At 38.2% G+C, this 23,617-nt stretch overlaps 1 protein-coding gene across 3 annotated transcripts in view; it reads right to left on the reverse strand.

The window, feature by feature from the left end:
• csmd3b (CUB and Sushi multiple domains 3b) overlaps positions 1 to 23,617 on the reverse strand; it is a 407,371-nt gene that overhangs the window by 342,235 nt on the left and 41,519 nt on the right. For all 3 annotated transcript variants that reach the window (XM_053228561.1, XM_053228560.1, XM_026929912.3), the window contains exon 2: positions 18,329 to 18,551. In XM_053228561.1, the coding sequence (XP_053084536.1) occupies positions 18,329 to 18,551 (223 nt within the window). The remainder of the gene's footprint in view (positions 1 to 18,328; positions 18,552 to 23,617) is intronic.

The following is a 23,617-nucleotide window of genomic DNA, read 5'->3' on the forward strand; positions in this document are numbered from 1 at the left end:
GAGAGAAAAGAGGCAGTGCTGTGTATAATGGAATATCACCTGACCTTAACTCAATCAAGCTGTTACAAAAGGTTTGAGAGAGATCATAGCAATCATAGGCGTACCAATACTTATAATCAAATACAACTAGGCAGAAGTCAAAACTAGAAAATATACAACTGGGGAACTATATAGCAAGGAAGTTGAAACAAGGAAACTAGAATAATAACGGCTTAGAATTTCTGTATAAACCCTTTGCAAAGAAACAGTACCAATACCAGTGAAGTATACAGACACAAACTTGGCTAATGATGGAGAAAGTCATGGGTGCAAACAAAGTTAAACAGAAAGGGCTTCTCAGTCAACATATGAGCAAATCCATTTTTATACCTATCAGAAACATTTCATGTTCTCAAATCAAGTTAAGCCACACAACTTTAGGAACTTTATGATTATGAGTAGCGTGTGATTATTAACATTGGTTGTGTCTGCCTCTTTTTTTTTTTAAGTCATTTCAAGGAGTTTAATGTCATGTGGCACAGCCTGGAGATGTTTAGGGTAATATTAAAGATGTAAAAAAAAAAAAAATAATTATATAAATGCTAGATGTCAATGCAAAGAGAGTGGGATGGCTGTCAGGAAGCTTGCACCAGACTCTAATTAATTCTGGGGCTTACAGGAATGATTCTTGAGCTGTGAAATGGCAAGAGTGTCATCTGCATGCTCTCCTACTCCTATGCCCCCCCCCCCCCCCCTCTCTCTCTCTCTCTCTCTCTCTCTCTCTGTCTCTCTCCCAGACACACATACACAATTTATGCCCACCTTTAGAGTCCACAGCGCCACTCCTCACTCATCAAGACTGTGCTGTTTTGTGGTCAGCATATTGAGCACCACTGTCTTATTCTGGTACTACAGTAAATGGAAGCTGAATCCGAAAAGTGCTCTGACCTTTTAAATGCGACACCTGATGAACAGCTCAACAGCAACAGTAAATGGATGTGCGCAATCAATCGATCTGGAAACCTAGACATTTTACACCGCTGTCCTTATTTCTGTCAATTAAATGGAACAACAGAAAAGATTTCGCCCTATCATTGGGAGAGTGCAAACTTCACACAAGAGAGCATATTTGGCCCTACTTTCTGGGAGGGATGGCATTACTCTCTCTCCTATCAATCAGAGCAAGACTAACCAATCAGTAGTTGGCACTTTGCAGTGATGGGGAGTTACTACTTATAAGTAGCGATGTTACTAGGTTAATGCTAGTTGCATATGTAACTGTGGTTCTTTGAATACCGAATAACCAGCAGGGGTGGTGAGAATCAGTTGTAACTGAACATTGGTTCACTCTCATTTTTTCAGCTTCTCACTCTGCTTGTCAGTCGTCTTTCGGCATGGACGTTAACGATTAGCAGGCTGTTTAGGCTGTGGCACTGGGATCAGATTCGACTCCAATTCAGGGTCTAAATTTACCAGCTGAATATGCCATGCCAGTATCAGCATCACTATATATTCAGCACAGTGGGCATCTAAACCAACACAGTGGCTGGTCAATCCCAAGGGTAGTGTTTCTGATTCACTGGAGTTCATTCTTGGCTTCAAGGAAGCTTAGATATTGGCTGCTCAAGCGCAAATCCTGCAGCATGGCTCATTAGTCACTCTAAGCCAAAGCTGTGTATAGTGGAAACTACTCGAATACGCTAACAGAATGAATTCCTTAGTCTTCAGATGGCAGGCTAATATGGAAGCTGAGGAATGAAGTGTCAAGGGAGGAAAAAGATGACCCAGTGGAGAAAAATAGATGTTAGCAGAGAATCCTCAGCTCCAACCCCAGGGTGTTAACAATTCAGCTAACATAGCGGGCTAGCCATGAGCAGCTTGTCAACACAGTAGCAGCACTAAGTCCCAGGCTTGCTAGTCAGCTAGACAGCGTGGGATGACAGTACGGAGGTGTCGAGGCAGGCAGTGGTCTGGAGGCCCCACTCAGTTGAGATACAGGAAACCAGGGGAATCCAAACTCCGCCATATGTATGCATGCTAGCGGAGTAGAGCTAACTTTGCAAGCTCAGTGGTGGTGAGCAGGGTATTGCGAGGAAGAATCATTCAAACATGCTAGTGGCACATATTCACAGGCCTGCAGGGTGCAGGCCACTGCGTTCCTTGTTCAGAAGCTACAGGACATGAAGAAGCATTAGTTCATGGGCTACAGTGGCAAAATGGTACAGAAACATGATTCAGTTACATTTACATTTATGGCATTTGGCAGACGCCCTTATCCAGAGCGACTTACAATTATCTCATTATTTACACAATTGAGCAGTTGAGGGTTAAGGGCCTTACTCAAGGGCCCAGCAGTGGCAGCCTGGTGGTGCTGGGGTTTGAACTCTCAACCTCCCAATCAGGAGTCCAGCAGCTTAACCACTAACCCCTTCCGTCTTAACCCCTGCCTGGTTATCTGTCTGGCTTCCGACTATCTTGCGTACCAAACAAACAGAAATATGACAACAGGAGCTTCACAAACACCCCCCCCCGCCAGACAGTTTTCCAGATACTGCCAAACCATTGGGTGAGAAAGAAACAGATGAAAATGATGATGATGACGATGATGATGATGGTGATGATGATGTCTACTTCCTTAAAAAGCAAGACAAGGTCCTGGAAAAGGAGAACAACTGTCTACAGTCTACTATAAGCTTATCTGACAGTGCTTTTCAACACCTACTGGAAATGCCTTCATTAAGTGCAATACAGTTGTCCCTGCTAGTGCTGCAGGTGAGTGGTTGTTCAGCGTTGGATAAGACATTTTCCTACTGAACTGCAACCATCTGTCAGACAGCAGTTTTGAGAGGCTTCTCATGTGTCAAGTTAACAAGTGCTTCTGCTGTAGTTAACAGGATACTTGAAAGAATTGGTGGAGGAAATTTTAGGTCATCTGGGTAAAGATGGCAGACATGCCTCTCACTGGGACAGAGTTCTAACTGAGTTTAAAAAAAAAAAGAAAAAAGATCTGACCAGGACCTAGGACAACTGGAGGGAGCCAGTTGATGTTTCCATGCTTTTTTTTTTTTTTTTGCTGTCCCACAGTTCATTAATGTTAATTGCTTGAGTGGTTTACAAATAGAAAAGGAAAAGCTCTTACTTTCCTAAATGTTTGTTATGTTAGGCCCTGGTAAAAACATGCATTTTATTTTTGTGCTAAAAGAAAAGTATGCAGTCACACTTGATGTTCCTCATTGGAACTGGAAAGGTTTCTTACTAGGGCAGATTTGTTCTCACTGAGGGACATTTAGAGTTGAGTTAAGCATGCATAGTGGGGCTTACCAAACGTGCACACAGTGGTAATCTGAAGAGTTGTGCACACAGGGTGGATTTTGCCTTAAACAGAGACATGTCTCAAGTTACGCACAATTCTGACCTTATACTTAAGCACATTTTTCTTGCATCATATCAGCTTGAGAGAGGAGAGAGTTTGGTGTAACCAGCAGTAGCTCATGACCATAGATTTTGTTGGAGAATGATGAAATTACAGCATAGAATAACAGCATAGCTTCAAACAATATTAAGTCGAGAGGCTATCACAGTTGACTTACGCTGCAGACTACTATCTAGTGAGATTTTAGAGTAGCCCAAAATTAGCAGTCGAGTATTGACAACATATAGTCATCCACCATACATCTAGCAGCTTGCTGTAAGTGGTTTTACAAGAACCTTTTTTAAATTATTTTCACAGTAATATCATTAAAAAGGGTTGACAACTTTCAGCAAAATTTCCAGTCCACCTACATCTCAAAAACAACATAAAAGACCTGAAAGTACTCCCAAAAATTGGGCATTGGACAAGATAGACATTTTGTTCTTCTTACCCTTTTTCAGCATGTGAAATACTTTTTTACATGCATTTTCGATGCACAGACATTGCTCCATGATCCTCCATTTCCTCTCTAAATCTTTACAATATAGCTTACAACAGGAACAGTCCTGTACATCATAGACACACTGTCACCACTTACAATATGTTTTTTGTGAGAATGTATTATTATTATTATTATTATTATTATTAAATTCTGAATATTTGCTATAAAACAAGATCTTGGCAGCTGGACAGTACTTTTTAAACTAGCCCAATCTGGCAACCCTGTCATTAACTGTCTTGTCTGCTGCTCCTCCTCTACTGAAAAGTGAGAGTGGAGAGTATTCCTGAGAGTATCCCTGTGCCAGTGGACCTGTATTAGCGCTTCTGCATGAGGACTTTATGAAGATTAACATTTGTTAAACAGCTGATATAAAGGGTGGGGCTCTGCCCCACCTGCCCATACGAACAAGCCACCACTGGATGTAACCACAATGCACTATGTGGCCAAAATTATGTTAATCATACCCATACGTGCTTGTTGAACATCCCATACCAGATTTAGTCCCCTTTTGCTTTTATAATACCCTCCACTCTTTTGGGCAGGCCTTCCACTAGAAGTTGGAGCATGGCTTTGCTCATTCAGCCACAAGAGCATTAATGAGATCAGGCACTGATGTTGGGTGAGGACGCCTGGTGCTCAGTCAGCGTTACAATTCATCCCAAAGGTGTTCAGTGGGGTTGAGGTTTGGGCTCTGTGCAGGACACTTGAGTTCTTCTACGTGATATTTCCTTTTCTATATAAATGCTTTGGGTAGGACATTCTGATCCACAGTGGGATCAAAATGACTGTCATAATTGTCTGTACTAAAAAGAAAAAAAAAACAATGATCACAAAAGCCTAGCATAAGAAGGCAGTGGTGTAAGAGTAAATGGTTTCTAATTGCAATGTCTATCCTTGGAGAGCAATTTAGTATGTTTCACTGCACGCTATTTTATGGTTTAATACAGACTTGGATGGGCAAAGTATATAAGCACAGACCAACGCTTCAAAAAGGCACAGGGAAGATGCGAGATGATTAGCATATGTTACTGCATATTTCTGTTTATCTGACGTCTATGCTATTCTCACCGGCACTGCATTTGGTATAAAAGGTTTACAATAAAAAAAAAGTCAATCAAATGTGTGCAGCAGGTTTACTGCCCTCCAGCTTGCATTATAAAGTAAAGTCCAGGCATTTAAGATGGTTTAAGGTGTTTCACACAGGCAGCCATTTCCTCTTTTTAATTAATGTGATTCAAGGCAACACACTTAAATATCTGTGCCTTCAATAATGCAAACACCCCATCAGGGGGCCTCACTTCAAGTACAGATGACACGCTTTCAATAAATAATGTTACTGGGAGTGGTGTGGTGCTGACCTGTCTTGCATGAAGTGACAATGCACAGAAGACATGATCACTTCTGAATCATAAAAGTAAGTCTGAGCACAGTGAGGAAACTCAGTGCAGAATGGGAAATTGCAGCACTGGATATGAAATGAGCATTGGTGCATCAGTTATTAGAGTCAATAGGTCATTCGCAAACAGGATTCAGGAGATTTATTTACTAAGTTGATAGACAACAGAGCAACAAGGTGCCATTTTCTTCAACTAAGCAGAAGTTTTCTCCAAAGCCCCTCCCATGTTATAAAGCAGTAATGAGCCAGTTTGCTCTTGTGCACTCTAATGTTGTTCTCTAATACGTTCATTAAAACTCTGACAGTAAAAAGCATTAAACAGGCAGTCAAGCTTGTTGAAAGATATCCCTTGAAATAACCTCAGGCAACTGTGCAAATGTTGCTGACTTGGCAGTTTGTAGTATGTGGCGGCGTGCCCCTGATTTAGACTGTGTGATGCTGGAAAGCACTTTTGATTGCAGGCAGGCTATGATTAATACTGTGCTGTATAAGCCTTATCCATATATCTTGAGAAAAAGGTGAGTTTTTCATCTGTATCAGTCTTTAGAAGATGTATGCCACTATAACAGTGAAAATATGTAGAATCATACTCAAGGCACGGTTTGGCAAAATACTCTGAAAATGAATTGATGGATGAATAACGAATATACCTTCCTAAATGTATTCAGTAATGCATTTCACGAATAACAATAAATAAAAGGCAACTTATTTAGAATACATTTAGAATACCTCTTGGAAAGATTCATGGGAAACAACTGTGCAGTATTGTCATTCAATCACTTTAAACAGTCATCGCATGGAATGATGATTCATAGATGACTAGCTGAAGTCTAACACCTCTGATGTGGGATTATTTCCTCTTGAACAGGCTTAGTCATATGATATACTTGTATAAGTGTTAGGTAAATGTATAAATGGAACTATGTGGAGTAAAAAAGTACAGTTAGCTTGGACCTAGAGTTGAAGAATAAGGAAATACACTCACCATCCACTTCAATGGGAATTAAAGGATACAGGTCATGTCCTTCGGTTAATGTTCACATCAAACATCAGAATGGGGAAAAATGTCATCTCTGTGACTTTAACCGTGGCATGGATGTTGGTGACAGATGGGCTGGTTTGAGTATTTCAGAAACAGCTGATCTCCTGGGAATTTCACACATAACAGTCTCTAAAGTTTACGCAGAATGGTGCAAAAAAATGAAAAATGTCCTGTTAGCGGAAACACCTTTTTGATGAGAGACGTCAGAGGAGAATGACCAGACTGGTGTGAGCTGACAGGAAGTCTATAGTAAATCACATAAGCATTCTTTACAATCATGGTGAGCAGAAAAGCATCTCAGAATGTACGAGACATCAAATCTTTAGGTGGATGGGCTACAACAGCAGAAGATCACATCAGGTTCCACTCCTCTCAGCCAAGAACAAGAATCTGAGGCTGTCATGGACACAGACTCGCCCAAACGAGACAGGTGATGACTGGAAAAAGACCAGGTGATTTTTTTCCTAATCTTCACCTGTCCAATTTCTGTGAGTCTGTGCCTCAGATTCCTGTTACTGACTGACAGGAGTGGAACCCAACGTGGTGTTCTGCTGTTGTAGCTCATCCACCTCAAGTTTCCATGTTTTGTGCATGCTGAGATGCTTTTCTGCTCACCACGGTTGTAAAGAGTGATTATTTGAGTTAATATATCCTTCCTGGAAGCTTGAACCAATCTGGCCATCTTCCTCTGACCTCTCTTATCAACAAAGTGTTTCCACCCACAGAACTGTCACTCACACAGTGTTTTTTTTTTTTTTTTATCACACCATTCTGTGTAAACTCTAGGGACTGTTGTGTGTGAAAATCCCAGGAGATCAACAGCTTCTGATATACTCAAACCAGCCCATCTGGTACCAACAACCATGCCACAGTTAAAGTCACAGAGATCACACTTCTTCCCCATTCTGATGTTTGATGTGAACATTATCTGAAGCTCTTGACCTGTATCTGCATGGTTTTATGCATTGTGCTGCTGCCACGTGATTGGCTGAGCAGCGGCACAGGTGTTCCTATTAAGTGTATCTGGTAAATATTCTTTAAAAGAGAGTGTCAACCCTTGTGGTTATTTTATGCTAATTTTATTTTCAGAACTAAATTTCAAGAATTAAATAAATGTGATGATAGTGAGCTAATTAGTATTTAACTTGCACATGCACAAATCTAGAGACTTGAAACAGATTTTAATGAATTTAAATATCTGTTGGATTGTCATTTAAACCAGCTTACAAACAAACAAACAAAAAATCTTCCAACACCTTACACCTCCCTGTCAGCATTTCAGGTTCCCCTGAAATATTTCAAAAGCACTTCCTGTTTACACAGTATATAAAGTGAAGGCAAACTAACACTCATGGGGACGTCTTGCCAACCCTTGAGTGAGCGTAAGTTCTGAGCCTTCAATCTTGTGATTGCCTTTCATGCGTTTTGACTCTTGCCTCATTCTTTCACTATTCTTTTGATTTTGCCCGTTGGGTTTGGATTGTATATTGGATTGTTGCCTAATAACCCTCCTTAATCCCCCTGTGTGTAACAAATGAGAAATCCATTCACTACTCTTCACTAATTAAATATTCTAGTCTAACATGATCTAATCTAGACTATGTTCTGAGTGGCAGAAATATCAGTTTCTTTGGAATTGCTGATATCTTATCAAACACTAAAACCTAACTCAATGCAACATTTCTTTGTAGGACAAAAAGGATAACAATACTGCTACGGATGTGGTTTGAACAACACTTGGTAAATAGCAAAATTGGAAATATTTGAAGATAAGTCCCATCTTTCACAAATGTCTCTGTCAGTCTTTGAAAAGCCCAGCAGTTTTCTAAGCACTGAATCAGTTTAAATAAATGGTTAATTCACATAAAATATCTGAGGTCATATTCGCAAAAAAAAAAAAATCTTATCCTTTCACTTCTCCTAAGTGACCCTAAAAGCACCTAGATAAGAGCTCCTTCTTAAAACCTATTCACAAAATCGCTAAGATGTAGTGATTTGTCATTTCACAAATTAGTTGGTTCTTTGAGTCAACTTTCATTCATGAACCATTTTTGAAATTGGTTTCTTCCCTTTTTTTTCGTAAATTTAAGCCATTTTGGTACTCTTGCAGTATAATTCAATCTAACTGCTTCTCTGGAAAGCTCTTTTCAACATCTGAGCTGTTTGTTAGAGTGTATGGTGACGTGTGTTTGAATCTCAGATGTGTGTATGAGGCTGCATGACAGGGAGGAGCTGATGCACTTTGTTGAAGAAGTACTCTGTGTAGTCAAGTGTATTAGAGAACGCGATCAGTTATCAGGATAAATAGGCATTAATATTTTCACATTTACACATGGATGCTAACTATATTTGCCAATGCACATTTGTAGTGCTTTGCTGATGTCACAGTTATGTGATTTTGCAAAAGATTTTATATTTTTATATTTTATTTTATATATTATATTTTAACATACAAAGCAATGCAATGTTATTTTGTTAATTATAAAGTAGAGTCAGGTTTCGTTAAACAATTTCAGTAATATTTAGGCAAAGAAGAAGAATCAGTGGTTAAAAAAGCAAATTGGTTTAAAAAGTTGGTTTAAAAGAAACAAATGGCATACAGCCATTTGGGGGCTCTTATCGATGAGCTGAGCCAAATGATCTAAATAACTCAAAAGAGCCGCAATTCCCATCACTATTCAGAGAAACTTTTACTAAGGAGTCCCATAGCTAACAGGAAAGGCGGAGTTAACCCGTTTTATGTATGAATATTGGCAGCATTCTGCACAACTTATGAAGCTATATTACATAATATATTACATATATTATATTACTACATTACAAGTGCATACAAGAAAACAAAATCGAAATGCTCACATAATGATTATATTTTTAGCCTACTGTTAGCATATACAGTACGCGTGCCACGTTGTAGGTTAATATGAAGCTTTTCATGTACAATTAAGTATCGATTTACCATGCCCAATTATGTAGGAGACTATGCCAGAGGGACCATGGCTCTGTGGTTTGTGAACATTTAAAAGAAAACCTATTTAATTGTTGGACAAGCTCCATGACGTTCAGATAATATTCACTGCTCATTTGCACTGCGTTGCTGTGTTTATTCACGTAGGTAAGTAATGAAGAGTCAAACTCTGATCCCAGTTGGTACTGCATTAGCTCTTTTAAAGTGACTGCAACTATCACCAACTCAAGAAATACTGCAATCCCCACACAATCAAGACCTTTTCAGGAGCTCGATTTCATTAAATATTCTGCTTATTTTTATTTTTATTTACTTTACTTTACTTTATTTACTTTACTTTACTTTAACTTATTAAAATATTTAAGCTTCTTAAGATTGTTTATGATTCAATTCAATTTTCGAATCGATTTCGGTTTTTGCAGGTTTAGAGGATGCTCTTAGTTTTTAATGGCCATTTTTAACAGTTTCTCCTAAATATGCTAGTTAGCCTTAACACTTTTTGTGAATGTTTTTAACTATATCTTGTTTATGCAAAATATCCAGCCTGAGCACAATATTGTTCCTTTTATCAGGATTCTTACTAAACCAATGAATTGTCTGCTTTCATATTGACCCTCTAATTCTACAGCATAATTCTTACACATTAAAAAAGATGTCCAAAAAGTAACATATTACTGTCTGTGAAGTAGACATGTCCACTTTTTTTATCAGTTGCACATCTGGGGCACTGTCTCAGGGGTATAGCTATGTAAGGCAATAGGGGCCATGACCTCCTGGTAGTATCTACAGGCTCAGTCCAATGGGAAGATCAGGCCTGATTAAGATTTCCCAGTAATAGACAGTCCTTGTTGAACTCAAGGTTTCTTAGTGTCTGTCTACATTCTAATGGCTTCTCTTATAGCTGGGTGCCTGGAAATCAGAAGCCACTTAAGAAATAAGGAAATATCATCATTTAAATGTTTGTTTTATTCGATTTGAAGAGAAGTAGGCCTAGCACTATAAAATCCTGGGTCATTGAGAAAATCTTGGCAATAAATATAGAAAAGCAAAAGAGTAAACAAGTAAAACAAATGAATTTAAAATACTTCGCTGTTATAACAACACCTTATGCAATGTACATAAACTATTTTACATTATGGAGAACTCTGATGCTTAATAAAAGAGGGGCTCAATTAAAAAGCTGTGAATGAGAACTACGGTCATCCCTGTATTGCATTTGTACCTGTCAAGTCACTATTGAACTCCATTTGAACTGTGTCAAACACAGAGCAGGGGTAGAAATGTGAAGAAAACAGACTTCTTAAAGAGTGGATATTAAAAAACACTGCATATCTCTCCTGCTCACTTCAAACATCTTCTGCTTTTATACACATTAAAATAAACCTTTATCAAGGGTGCTTGAGGTCTTAGTGGAAAGCTATTGGCAAGACAGGATAAGTGGAAAAGACAACTCCACTGCAATGTGGCATCAGAGCAATAGGTGATTTGTGTATTGATTAGGAACTGACAAACACCACCAGTTCAATACAGGTAGCCCATGTCTTAACTCCATCAATTCTGAGTAATGCTGGGTTGAATAGCCACAAGTATACATTAGGCATGGCACAGTTTAGGACATTTTGTATTTTGTTAGACAAAAAAGATTCAATACTGTGAAAACCTTTGAGTCTGTAGAGTGAAAAAAAAAACTTCAATGTATGTATTTAGGTATGTATGTATGTATGTATTTATGCATGTATTTATTTCTTTACAAGACAAGAGCAATGCAATAGAGATAAAACCAGCAAAGGAGTGCAACCAAGTTTTCTGTGCAACAGAGTCAAGCTGCTCGGTTTGGATTAATAATGTTGCGCTGCATGTCAGTCAGGAGCTGGGCGTTCAAGAAGTAGTCACTGTTATGCTCATTTACTTTGCCCTTTTTTACATTGTAAGGATGTGAGCATTTATTTGGGAATAATTAGACTTTATTTGGTATTATACCACGCACAAAGAACAAAGCTACACATATTTCCTACCTCTTTCGTTGCTATTACTTCCTAAACCCTTATGCTGTTATTCATTCTGACAGGTAACATAATGTTTTCATTTCTTCATTCATTCATCTTCAGTAACCGGAGATCCAATAATCTGGAGCCTATCCCAGGAACACTGGGCATGAAGCGTGAATACACCCTGGATGGGATGCCAGTCCATCATGAACACAGACTTTCACACACATTCATACCTAGAGGCAATCCAGTGTAGCTAAATGATGAAGTGGTATGTCAAACACAGCACTTGACATGTCTACATGCTATTTGTCTACCCATGTGATATGAACATGGAATACAAATAAGCAGATCTGATGTTTGGCCAAATTTTTGGCAGCCTCATTCAACAAGATATTGAACTTTGTCATGGTAAATAAGGCATGACATTATTCTGCTTCAAAGTTATTATGGCCATTAGCTCAGGAAACAAAGCTATACAGTAATAACAGATTCCTAATAATTTACAGATGAACAGAACAATATGTAATGAACCAAAAAAAAAAAAAAAAAAAACAACAGAAAGCAGAAAATATTATGACTCACATAAAGAAAATATAACTACAAGTGAATCCTCAGTGTTGAATTAACACCCAGAGTGTTGATTTAACACTTTCAGAGTTCATTTGTGTCCAACTGGAGATATATAAGCACAATAGGGTGTTAATTCGAAAAGATGACTGCAGCATTTCACATATTCACCACAGGATGTCAGTAGCTCAAGCTAGAGAGAGCAAAAGAGCTTGCCTCCTCCTCCACCTCTCCGTTACTGTGACTTCTCTTGGCAGACAGCTCTGCACAGCAACAACCCACCCTCCATCTCATATATTTCCACCAGCCCAGGAGTACCCGAGTTTTCCCTTTCTATCATTCCAAATCATAAGAACCATGCTGCCTTTCAAGTCAAACTGAAATTTTTAATAATCTTTAGTTACATGGTTTGAAATATAACTACTGGCAAAATTCACAATGCATAAAGTGATGTATGTAATTTATGGAGTAATGGTGATTTGGGGGTTTTACAAGCTATAGGGTGATTAAAGGATGAACGGCAATTGAAGATGATGAAAGGTTCTATCTTACAAACCTCCATACGGCTTGTGATTACCTCCCACCGACGCCACGATCATTTCCCAAACCAACCGAGTAGCAAAGAGCACCAATGCATATGCAGCATAAACCAATACATATGCTATATCCACTCAGTGAGAGGAAGTAAGTCATACATATGTATCAGATGGAAATAGAGACCCACAGAGGGATTTAGGTTAAAGCTCAGCATCTCTCCTTCTGTGTCTCTGCAGTAAACCTCTTCATGAATTTCACATTCTGTCCTTACAAGGTGTTGAGAGAGTCTGTCGTCAAACTATTCTCCACAGGCATCCCGATCAGACACCACAACAAACTGAAAAATGATTTATGGAGACGGGCAGTCTTGAGTGACACAACAGGGATGAATAATTGCTGGTGGCAGCTCATACTTCCTCTAGCTACATCCGCATACACACACTGATGGCTAATTATACTGGAAACGCCACAGGACTATGAGTCTGTGCTTACGGGCCAGAATTGCGCTCAGGCTCTCTGTCACACACACACACACACGCACACACACACGTGCACTATTAACCACCACAGTGTGTCTGACTACTTCAAGTCTATGTGTTATGGAGAAGAATGCTTTCAAATGCAGGAAATATTTAAGCTAATTTAAACATTGGTTAGCCTCCCATGGGTAAAATAATACTGTGATATTAAACAATGTACTGAACCAATACAAAAAGGAGAAAAAGTCAAGCAAATTCGATTCTCAGCCTTTATTTCACCAAAGACATTATTATTTATGATAATTGCATTTTAATGATTCATTTGATGTTGTTTCGAAAATTTGCTGAATTGTAAATATTTTAACACTGTAGATATACAGTATCAATCAATCAATCAATCAATCAATGAGACTTTTTCTTTCTTTTTACCTTTTTAATGCTGTAGCGCTTTTAGATTAGAAGAGCACATCCCAAATATAATGTACTACTGTTATAACCAAAATTATAATTCAATTATATTATAGTATAAAGTGGCACTTTACTGATTCAGATTCAAAATTTGCTGGACTGTAAATATTTTTAACATTGTAGATATACAGCTACAATCAATCAATCAATCAATCAATCAAACATATAAAATATCACTTGATCCATGTGGACCCAGGTCAGTCAGCACCAAAGAGTGTTTCTGAAGTGTTTTTAGTTTGTGTCAAGTGCATATCACTTTTTTCACAATTAAGCCACACCAGCATTTTAAACACTTCCTGCAATCATGGAATGATGGAGGCTTTGAAAGTCTTTTAAATTTGTAAAAAGCTGATATGGTTTACATCACCTCCTTTTCTCACTGGGAGCTTGTCAGATAGAAAAGAATTTCTCACAGGATGATTAAAATGAATAATGACATGCAGCTACCGATAGAGCCACACTTTATATTCACATGGTAGCACATGATTGTAGTTTCTTATGAATAAATTCATGATACAGCAATATGAAAATGTAGTCATGTAGGACTCAAAAATCAGGGATTGCAAAAGGAAAAAAAAAAAAGAAACTCTGTGCTAATTTACAGCCTTCCAGATGCAACAGTTTTATCATAGCAGAGATATTTTATTACAGATGTACCAATGAGTACCTGTGGGGACGCCACCATAAGTGATATTTTTAAAAAGTGTTTGAATCAGTTTTTATTGTGACCCATTATAAGATCTTGTAATGGACATAAAAAGTGTGGAGACAAAACTATCACTCTCAGGACAGCAGCAACAATGACATGGACAGCAGCAACAATGACATGGAAGTTGAACAGTCCTTCAGCCAAAAATATCCAGTCAAAAGCACAACTTCTGATCACTGAATTATGCATAGCAACATACAGTATACTGTACATAGCATATAGCATGGGATGGGGATGGGGTTCATTTAAAGACAAAGTTATATTTGTGACACAAATTCCATCTTTTGGCATTGTTAGGGCTCCACGAATATCATAGCTTAGCTACATTATAGGAAAAAATCCATCCTGAATGACTTGCATAGTAACCTTTATAATAAACATGATCTTGGGTGACATCCAAGATCAATTTTGTAATGAAATTGGGAGTTTTTAAATTCAAACTTTCATCAACTTTTCATTAACACGTTAGTCTATTTTCCATTTAACCACAGTGAGGTTCGACGTAGCTGCATCAGTGGGATTTAGCTAAAGAGCGCGATGCAGCAGAGTTTTAGCCCTTTAGTCTGACTAGCTCTCTCATTTCCTTATCTGTCCATTCTGCTTTAACAGATTAGATTTCAAAACCTCAACTTTTATGCTATTACTGCCATCAACATCATCACGCTTGTCATCTCGCTAACTAGTCAGGTCAAGTCTCTGCCGTAACTCACAGCTCCGTTGCATAGCTGCATTGCTTTCTGGAACTCGGGAACTATGCTGGATTTCTCATTAATATGACAAGGAATGTTGATGGAAAATGTTGATTGACAAAAGAAGCTCTTAATCTTTAGTTTTTCTGATTGATATCCCTTATGTTTGCCATCACTGGAATTTTTTTCTCCTATTAAATGCCACTGTAACTGCACTAGCAGTGCCCCCCCTCCCAACAAGACCACCCAACAAGTTGTGTAATGTGATTTGGATGTGAAGCTGAAACATAGGCACACTCTCAGATTTGTACAGTCATACATAAAGAATATATGCAGTACACTCTTTTTCTTCTGTGCTTTCCAACATAGGATACAGACACAGAGAGGTCATTAAATTTACACATCCAAATCAATTCACAGATTACGCTAAAACGTAAACCATAAACAGTCTCCTGGTTACGAGCAAATCGTTATGAGCTGTTATTCACTGCAGTTTATTTGTGTCAGATCTCTAAGGACGAACAGGGTGGTCATAAAAAAACGCAATATATTTCTCTTCCCAAATATGGCTTTCTCAACAGAGAGAATCAAGCCTGAGAGAAATCAGGGAGGGCAATCTCTAAATTAGGTGCATAATTTAGTGAGGCAGAACAGCAACATGCAATTTGTTTGAATTCCAGGAAACATGGCAAAGCAAAGCATAAACTTATCACCTGCAGGACCTTATATTATTTACACCTTGAACAGTTTAGCTTAGCTCTATCATTACACCTCTTCATTCCGCCCAGAGAAATTAAAAAATGAAAAAAGAAACAAAGAGAGAGATGAGATGAGATGAGCACAAGAGAAAGCAAGTAAGCTAATTTTCTCCTTTCCTGCTCACATTCTCCAGTTCCCTATTGGTTGGCATGTTGGAGGACGGTTGTTTGTGATTACTATATTGGAGCTGCAAATGATCCAGAACTTCACAGACAGTTAAACACACAAAAAATATCCATATCCTCTATTTCAAATGAGAAGACTGCTGGAAGGATGGGTCTGTCTAGTATTCGTTTTTAGCAGGCTGCTGTGTTAAATCAATGGCATGTCACTGCCAGTATATATAGGACTCTTTGCACAAGTAATGTATATGGTGAATAAATATTAGCATGACTGAATACTGCAGTGACATTCATAGGGGTTTAGAGATGCTGGAATTACCACATATTCTGTTTCATCTTAAATCTAAAATGCCAAAAAATGTAACTTTCCATGTCAAAAAATAATTCTCTGGAAACCCTGACAGACAAAAAGAAGAAGGGTGGTAGAGAGAGAGTGAGAGACACAGAGAAATTACAGAGGCATAGAGGTAAAGATAGAGAAAGAGAGAAAACATGAGACTGGTAGAGCGACACTGTGCAGGCTGCCTAACAGCTGGAAGCTGACAAGTGTGTGGAACTACAGCACAAGCTGGGCAATAAATCCCAGGAGGCCCCCGTGAGGCGACCCTGACCCAGCTTGCTGCCTGTACAGGGCATGAAACATGCTGATGTACACAAAATTAAAAGCACAGGTGAGAGCAGCAAATACAGTCAGCCTCCCTACAATGCTCATCCCTTTCTGTAAAGCTGTATCACTGACACCACAGGTCCAGGTAATGGATGAGTTTGGGTATAGCGCAGACTTGCTTTTGTTTTGGTTTTTTTTGTTTTTTTGTTCTTCTTTATTTTTTTTCTGCTACAAAGCACAAGCTTGAGAAGGAACACCTTTCTGGAACCTGTAGACTGTAAATACAACACATATTTGTCTAGTGTCAACTGTTCAGTTTCCATGAGCCTGTGCCCACTGTAGCCTCAGATTCCTGTTCTTGGCTGACAGGAGTGGAACCTAATGTCATCTTCTGCTGTAGTATACCATCCTCCTCAATGTTCAGCGTGTTGTGCATTCTGACATGCTTTTCTGCTCACCATGGTTGTAAAGAGTGTGTTTTTTGAGTTACTGTAGCCTTCTGGTCAGCTGAAACTAATCTGGTCATTCTTCACTGACCTCTGATGTCAACAAGGTGTTTCCACCTTTTTTTTTTTTTTTTTTTTTTTTTTTTGCGCCATTCTATGTAAACTCTAGACACCATTTTGCGTGAAAATCCCAGGAGATCAGCAGTTTCTGAAATAATCAAACTAGCATGTCTAGCACCAACAAACATGCCACTTGACCTGTATGAGATCTGCATGATTTTATGCATTGTGCTGCCACATCATTGGCTAACTGGATAATTGCATGAATGAGCAGGCGTACAGGTATTCCTAATAAAGTGTACATTCAGTGTATATCTTAGTTTACAACAGGAAATTCATTGTGTAACTAATAATTGAGTTTTTTCCCCTACAGTGTAGTATAAGATATCTAGGAGAAGTTTGTGCAAGTGGCTTTGCTACATAAGTTGCCTCTATCAGTAATCCTTAAGTCAAGTAATCCTTATCAGTAATCAATAATTCCCATTATTATTACCTCAGTGAAGTCATTCACCCCAACTGAAGCCATTTCCAATGTCCTCATAATATCCAGTTGTGTCAGATGTGTATCATGTGAAAATTACAGCAAAGATAACTAATACACATGCTCAATGTGGTTAGCCTCTGTCTCTCCATCAGTGGGTTCAGTCACATCTAACTGCACAGTGCAGTGAAGTATTTTGCATGTGCTGCACGTCAGGAAATTAATGTCAATCCTAACTGGTGATTTTCAGTCACTGTACATTACAAGTCTAACACCATCAAAAAAAATTTGATAAGAAAATGAGTGGACCAAAGTGCCTCTAAGCAACTGAAAAATGAATACAGCAAGGGCCCATTAATTTCAATCTAATTCATTTACTGCTCTATATGTACTGTATTTTATTTAGTTAATTTTTCACAAGCAGTGCTTAGCTCTTATTATTTCCACTATAAAAGTTTAAATAGGTAACAGTTAGCCATGATCGTACTCTATAGTACAGGAAGTTATGGCTCTAAAGCATGTCTGAATCGTGTTATACTTTATTTATCTACTTTCTGCTGCAACTGAGTATAGTATTTATACATGTTATCTTAAAAACAACCTACTAAATAAACCATAGCATGAATAAAAATCAGTTGTACTCAATATGGCTACTGACATATAGTTACACTAACAATGTGTATTTTCCCCAATTACTCCAGCTCTAATATAGTTAATATCTGACATACCTCTTATAATACTGCTTTTGTTTTAATTAATTTAGGAGGATTCTTGGCAGTGCATTAAAGCAGCCAGACCATATCACATCTTGTTTTCAGACGTAAATTCTCATTAACTGAGATTGCCTATTATCTGTCTGCTATAAAAACCATGTTCCTTGAGAAAAGCTAAATACTGCAAACCGCAATGATTAGTCTGTATCCATGGCCCAGTTTGCACCAAACTCATCATGCAGCAAATTTTATACATCTTCAGTTTATTTCTGCAGCAGACGGTGGGAAAAATTACTCAAGGTGCTTGTCAATGTCATTTTAAATGGGTCCTCACAATGTGTCAGTGGAGACTAAACAGCAAAGTCGTTAAAAAATTCTGCTTCTACTCCATGAGTGGTACTCACCTTGTCCTGAAGTTGGCTGGATGAGGATGTCCATCATAGAGGGATAAAAAATCATATTCCTCCTCCACTGCAAAAGACTGAAAGACTATCTGAATTCGGTTGCCTTCCTCTGCTACAATAACCCACGTACAGTTTGCCCCGTTTGGGTAACCGTATGGAAAACCAGGGCTTTCAATGGTCCCATTCCTTCCTTTTAATGTCCCACCACATGTGTATATGAAACCTGTAAGCAGAAAACAAGAGACACACAGAAACAACATAAACCTTATGGAAGTGTATTTTCAAAGACATTGAAATAGCTGTATCAGCTTAATAGCCTATATGACCACAAACATACATTCAAAAAAGGTTTATTTTGGTCAACAACGTAGTCTGTTACAGGTTAAGAAAGTACAGTGAGGCACTGTAGAAAGTAAAGTACCTTTAATCGCTAATTTAAAATGGTCATATTTTAGGCTATATAGTGCACAAAAACATCACACCACCGATACTATCAGCATATAAAAGATATAATAAACAAGCCAGTCCATTACACATCATTATGTATAGTTTCCTGAAGCCTAGAACAATATTAATAACTACATTTAATCCTACAGAATTCATGTTAGTTCTGGCAAGCTGACAGGTGTTTAGCATATAGGTGGTCTTATAATTACATATTGGTTATTCAGAATGCAGTGCAGAAGCGTGCAAATCAATCATTGCATTGCACAAGCTCACTTTTCATTAAAGAAGGAAGGTGGGATGGGATTTTTTTTTTTTGAAGAATCTGAACACATACATGCTACCTGAAGTTTGTTGGCTTTATTTTTACCTTATAACAATGAAAGCTGCATTTAGAACCTGTAGGACAGACTTTTCATTAATGAACTGCTAATTAAACAGTCATGTAGTAGTTTTCTATGAAGGCATCAAACTGATTACTGCTATTTAACAGGAAATTTCCATTAGATCCATACAAAAGGTGGCTGCCTTGATTTTTTTTATATAGAATTACGTGACCGTTTATGTTCAATTGCTAGTTAAAAAACATTAAAGAGCATAGGCAACATATTTGAATTATCTCTGTATATAACTGAAATCCATTTTTATTAGATTCAAAGACTTTAGAAAAAAATACCAGTTACAGTGTGATTTTAGAATAGAGTCAATTATTATTCCATCTCAGTAAAGACGACAGATAAACAGATAATCCTCTTCACATGTGGTTCCAAAAATCAAGTTAACGGAAAATTTGGAATTGGCTTTAATCCAGTGCAACCAAAAGTAGGCATCAAGCAATTATCTCTGTTGAAAATGAATTAATTAGGTAAATTAGTTTTAACAACAAAGTTTTAACAACAAAGTTACAGACAGATTTACTTGGAACAAAAGCAGTTGTAACCTGAGACCATGATCAGTGAGTTGGGAAACTTATTATCCCCCATTAATTCATTCAGATGTGGGTTTCCTGGCCTACAGAGAACAAATATTTTTCATGAAACACTTATGCATGACCAGATGGCCTGTAAAGTTTTACATAATTTTAACATCCTTGGCTGATTTATTAGCTGTTGAGAATCAGTGAGTCATTTCTAAGGGGACTTCCTCATTTAAATGGAATACATCAAGATATTGAACAAAAGAAACCATAGTTCTACACAAAACCATGTGTATTAAAAGATTGTTTAATTAGGAGATGCTGCAAAATGGAAAATCCACATTAAACACTTGGCTATTCGGATCAGAGTGTGACTGAATACTTACAAATCCTCACTGAAAATCATACTATTGTAAAGAGGCAAAATTAATTTGAACTAAGCCGAAGTCAAATTTCTGATTATGTAACTTGTGCTGGTGCTGTATTGTACATGGTGGAAGTTGTGTTTAGAGGGAAAATGAACACAAAAAAACAAAACAAAACAAAAAGAAAAACAGACTGAACTAATGATCTAACAGGATTTCCTTGCTTTTTGTAAATAAGATTCAAATGGTTATTAAATGTGTGTATATATATATATATATATATATATATATATATATATATATATATATATATATATGTATATTGGTTTTTCCCATTCAAGATTATGCCATACTAATAAACTCCATATACATTGCGAAAATAAAGAATTGTGCTTCATGAGTAGTAAAAGTTAAAACTTAATTTGTTTTCCTGGATCTGCCTCCAGGCCTGAGCGACATTATTATATATTGTAGACAGGATGAGAGAGTGGCTTAAGGGCACTGTACTATTTAAAAATAACAGTGATGGATAATAAAAATGTATAAGCTATGAGTAAGAGTATAAACAGAGTAACCATTCAGTAAGAAGATAATCTGAGTTGAAGTTTAATCCATAGTACAAAAGAAAAAAACGTTCAAAGACATTTTTCCTTTATTGCAAATGTGTAAGACAGCAGTAAATAAACAAATATACACACAATGTTTTGTGTGATACAGCACAGTTGGAAGCATGCCATCCCACAGCTCCAGGGTCCCTAGTTTGACCCTGAGCTCAGGTTTCTGTGTAGAGTTTTGCATGGTCTCCTCCCACCTCCCAGAAACATGCTGGTCAGTGGTATGTGAACTGTATGTGTGAATGTGTGTGTGCATGGTGCCCTGTAATGGACTGGCGTCCCATTCACAGTGTATTTCTGCCCTGTGCCCAGTGTTCCCGGGCTGTTACTGTTAATGAAGATGAATAAATTGTTGGCCAAAAATAATACAGAAACATGATAACTATAAACAAACCTTACAATGCTTTTCATTCTGATTTAAAATATACATATCTAGATAATGTTCCTTCATCTTCCTTGTGAAAAAATGCTCTAATATTTTCTTTTGTTGATTGGTGACTCCATCACCAAGATTTTATCACAGCTCATTTTGGGTCTTGTGCTCATTCGTGATTTAAAGTGGGTATTTAAGTATGTTATATGCATCACTTAACAGATTTGTTCAGCACAAGTCATGCACTTTAGGCATGTGTATGTGCTGCTGCCTGCCACTCCTTATCGCTCAAATGCTCCAATGTGATTTGCTGTGAAGGCCGATGACACTCCAGGCCCTAATTGCCCTGCAAGCTGCCGTGACAAATTAGCACCTACGTGGTGTGAAATGAGAGCACAAGTCTCACTTACACACTTGTACAACAAACACAATCGATGAGACTTGAAACCTGGAAGCAAAAATGAATGAAGGTATAGTCCCCTATCTAAGCCTTATGATTAAGCTGAATTGAACTGTGAAAAGAATAGAGCAACTCATGGCCATGCACAACAAAAAATAGATACACTGCTGAGGATTAGTCATTTTGGGGCATGATGACACACACATGGTGACAGGAAAGGATGATGTTAACATGGGTCAGTATCCAGCAGTGTGCGCCTCTGGTGTTACACATGTCAGTGTTGGCATTCATACCCTCTGAAGTAAAAATGATGCACTTTATTTCACACGGTTCCATTTGTTTCCACAGTCCAAACAGTAGCTCAGTGTGAGCTAGGATTAGAAAAGCGTACACTACATGGACAAAAGTTTGTGGACACCTGACCATAACACCCATATGTGCTTTTGAACATCCCATATTTAACCCTCATTTTGCTGTTATAAATACCGCCACTCTTCTCAGAAGGCTTTCCATTAGATTTTGGAGTGTACATTTGCATTTAAGGCATTTTGGTAGATACCCTTATCCAGAGCAACTTACAATTATCTCATTTATACAACTGAGCAGTTGAGGGTTAAGGGCCTTGCTCAAGGGCCCAACAGTGGCAGGTTGGTGGTGCTGGGATTCAAACTCACAACCTTCCAATCAGAAGTCCAACATCTTAACCACTGAGCTAGCACTTCCCTTTTGGAGTGTGGCTGTGGGGATTTGTGCTCATTCAGCCACAAGCCCATTAGTGAGATCCTGCACCAATGTCAGGCGAGAAGGCCTGGGGTGCAGTCGGCGTGAGATGAGATGAACTTGATACAAACTAAAAATGCTTCAGAAACATTTTGGGTGCTGATTGACATGGTTTCTCATTGACCATGTCTTCAGGGACCTCACTTTGTGCACAGGGGCACTGTAATGCTGGAACAGGTCTGTACCCCTTGGTTCCAGTGAAAGCAAATTGTAATGCTTCAGCATACAAAGACATTCTATACAATTATGTGCTTCTAGCTTTATGGCAGCAGTTTGGGAAAGAACCACATATGGCTGTGATGGTCAGACATCCACAAACGCTTGGCCATATAATGTACATCAGGCTTTCAATCAATTATATGAGGAATTATTGTGGAAATACAGGAACAGTTTCTAAGAATTTGGGCCAGAGTTCTGGATGGCCTCTGAAGTGACGGGTGTAGAAGAGTAGAAATGACAAGGAGGTGGTGGGGCTGAAAAACTTTGTTGCATGAAATTAAAGGGAAAGTTGGGAGTATATAGGAAGCTATCTAAGAAGAAGGTAGGTCTTTCCCCTAACCCTCAACTCCCAAACTCCATTTCATGTTTTATGAACACAGGCCATTAGGAGCAATTGTGGAACTATTCAGGAGGTATTTCTCCTTTATGCTCCTAAAAACTCCGAGTTAAATGTATGCCAGCAGCTCATGAACCTTTTTAAGGGCTTAAATTTGTGACTAGATGTAGTCTGGGAAGACCAGCACCCAAGAAGCTGGAGGTCTCTTCTGGGATGAAAAAGATGCTGCACTGATTCTGAAAAAGTGGCTTAATAACTGCTCAAGATGTTATGGTTAAGGAGAGAAAACCACTGCTGGGTCATAATGAAAAATTTTAAACAACCAACAGGCCAGATAATAAAGAGTTTTTGAGTATCTGAGCTATAGGGAACCATATTAGATATTACACTACATACAAATTTTATGTAATGTATTATAATCTAATGCCTTTATCTAATAAAGCAAATGTAAGCACATGCAAAGTGTTGGTTCAGACAATGATTTCTGAAGTTTTCTAGCATCACGTTGATATTTAATCTCACTTAGGCTTAGCATAAGGCAATGGGCTGAAGGTAGTTTTGTGTCATCTGTAAAAAGTAATATTCGTCTCATTTCCAAGGAACCTTAATGGAAAGTACTTGTTATGCTCGCAAACACAGCAAGAACAATGCAAGTTAACAAGCAATTGCTTACTCCTGCAGTTAAATATGGTAGTGATAAGAAAATAAGGCTTAGACAGGGCAATTGATTATGCGGCGGCCCCAGAGAGAGAACACTGCTAAATTACCATCTTGACCTCAGCAATGAGATTAATGTGGAGATTTAGCAGCTTGTGCCCACTTCCCTGGGTGAACTGCCCAC

This window comes from Pangasianodon hypophthalmus, chromosome 23 (assembly GCF_027358585.1).
Source record: "Pangasianodon hypophthalmus isolate fPanHyp1 chromosome 23, fPanHyp1.pri, whole genome shotgun sequence".
In the NCBI taxonomy this organism is placed as follows: domain Eukaryota; kingdom Metazoa; phylum Chordata; class Actinopteri; order Siluriformes; family Pangasiidae; genus Pangasianodon; species Pangasianodon hypophthalmus.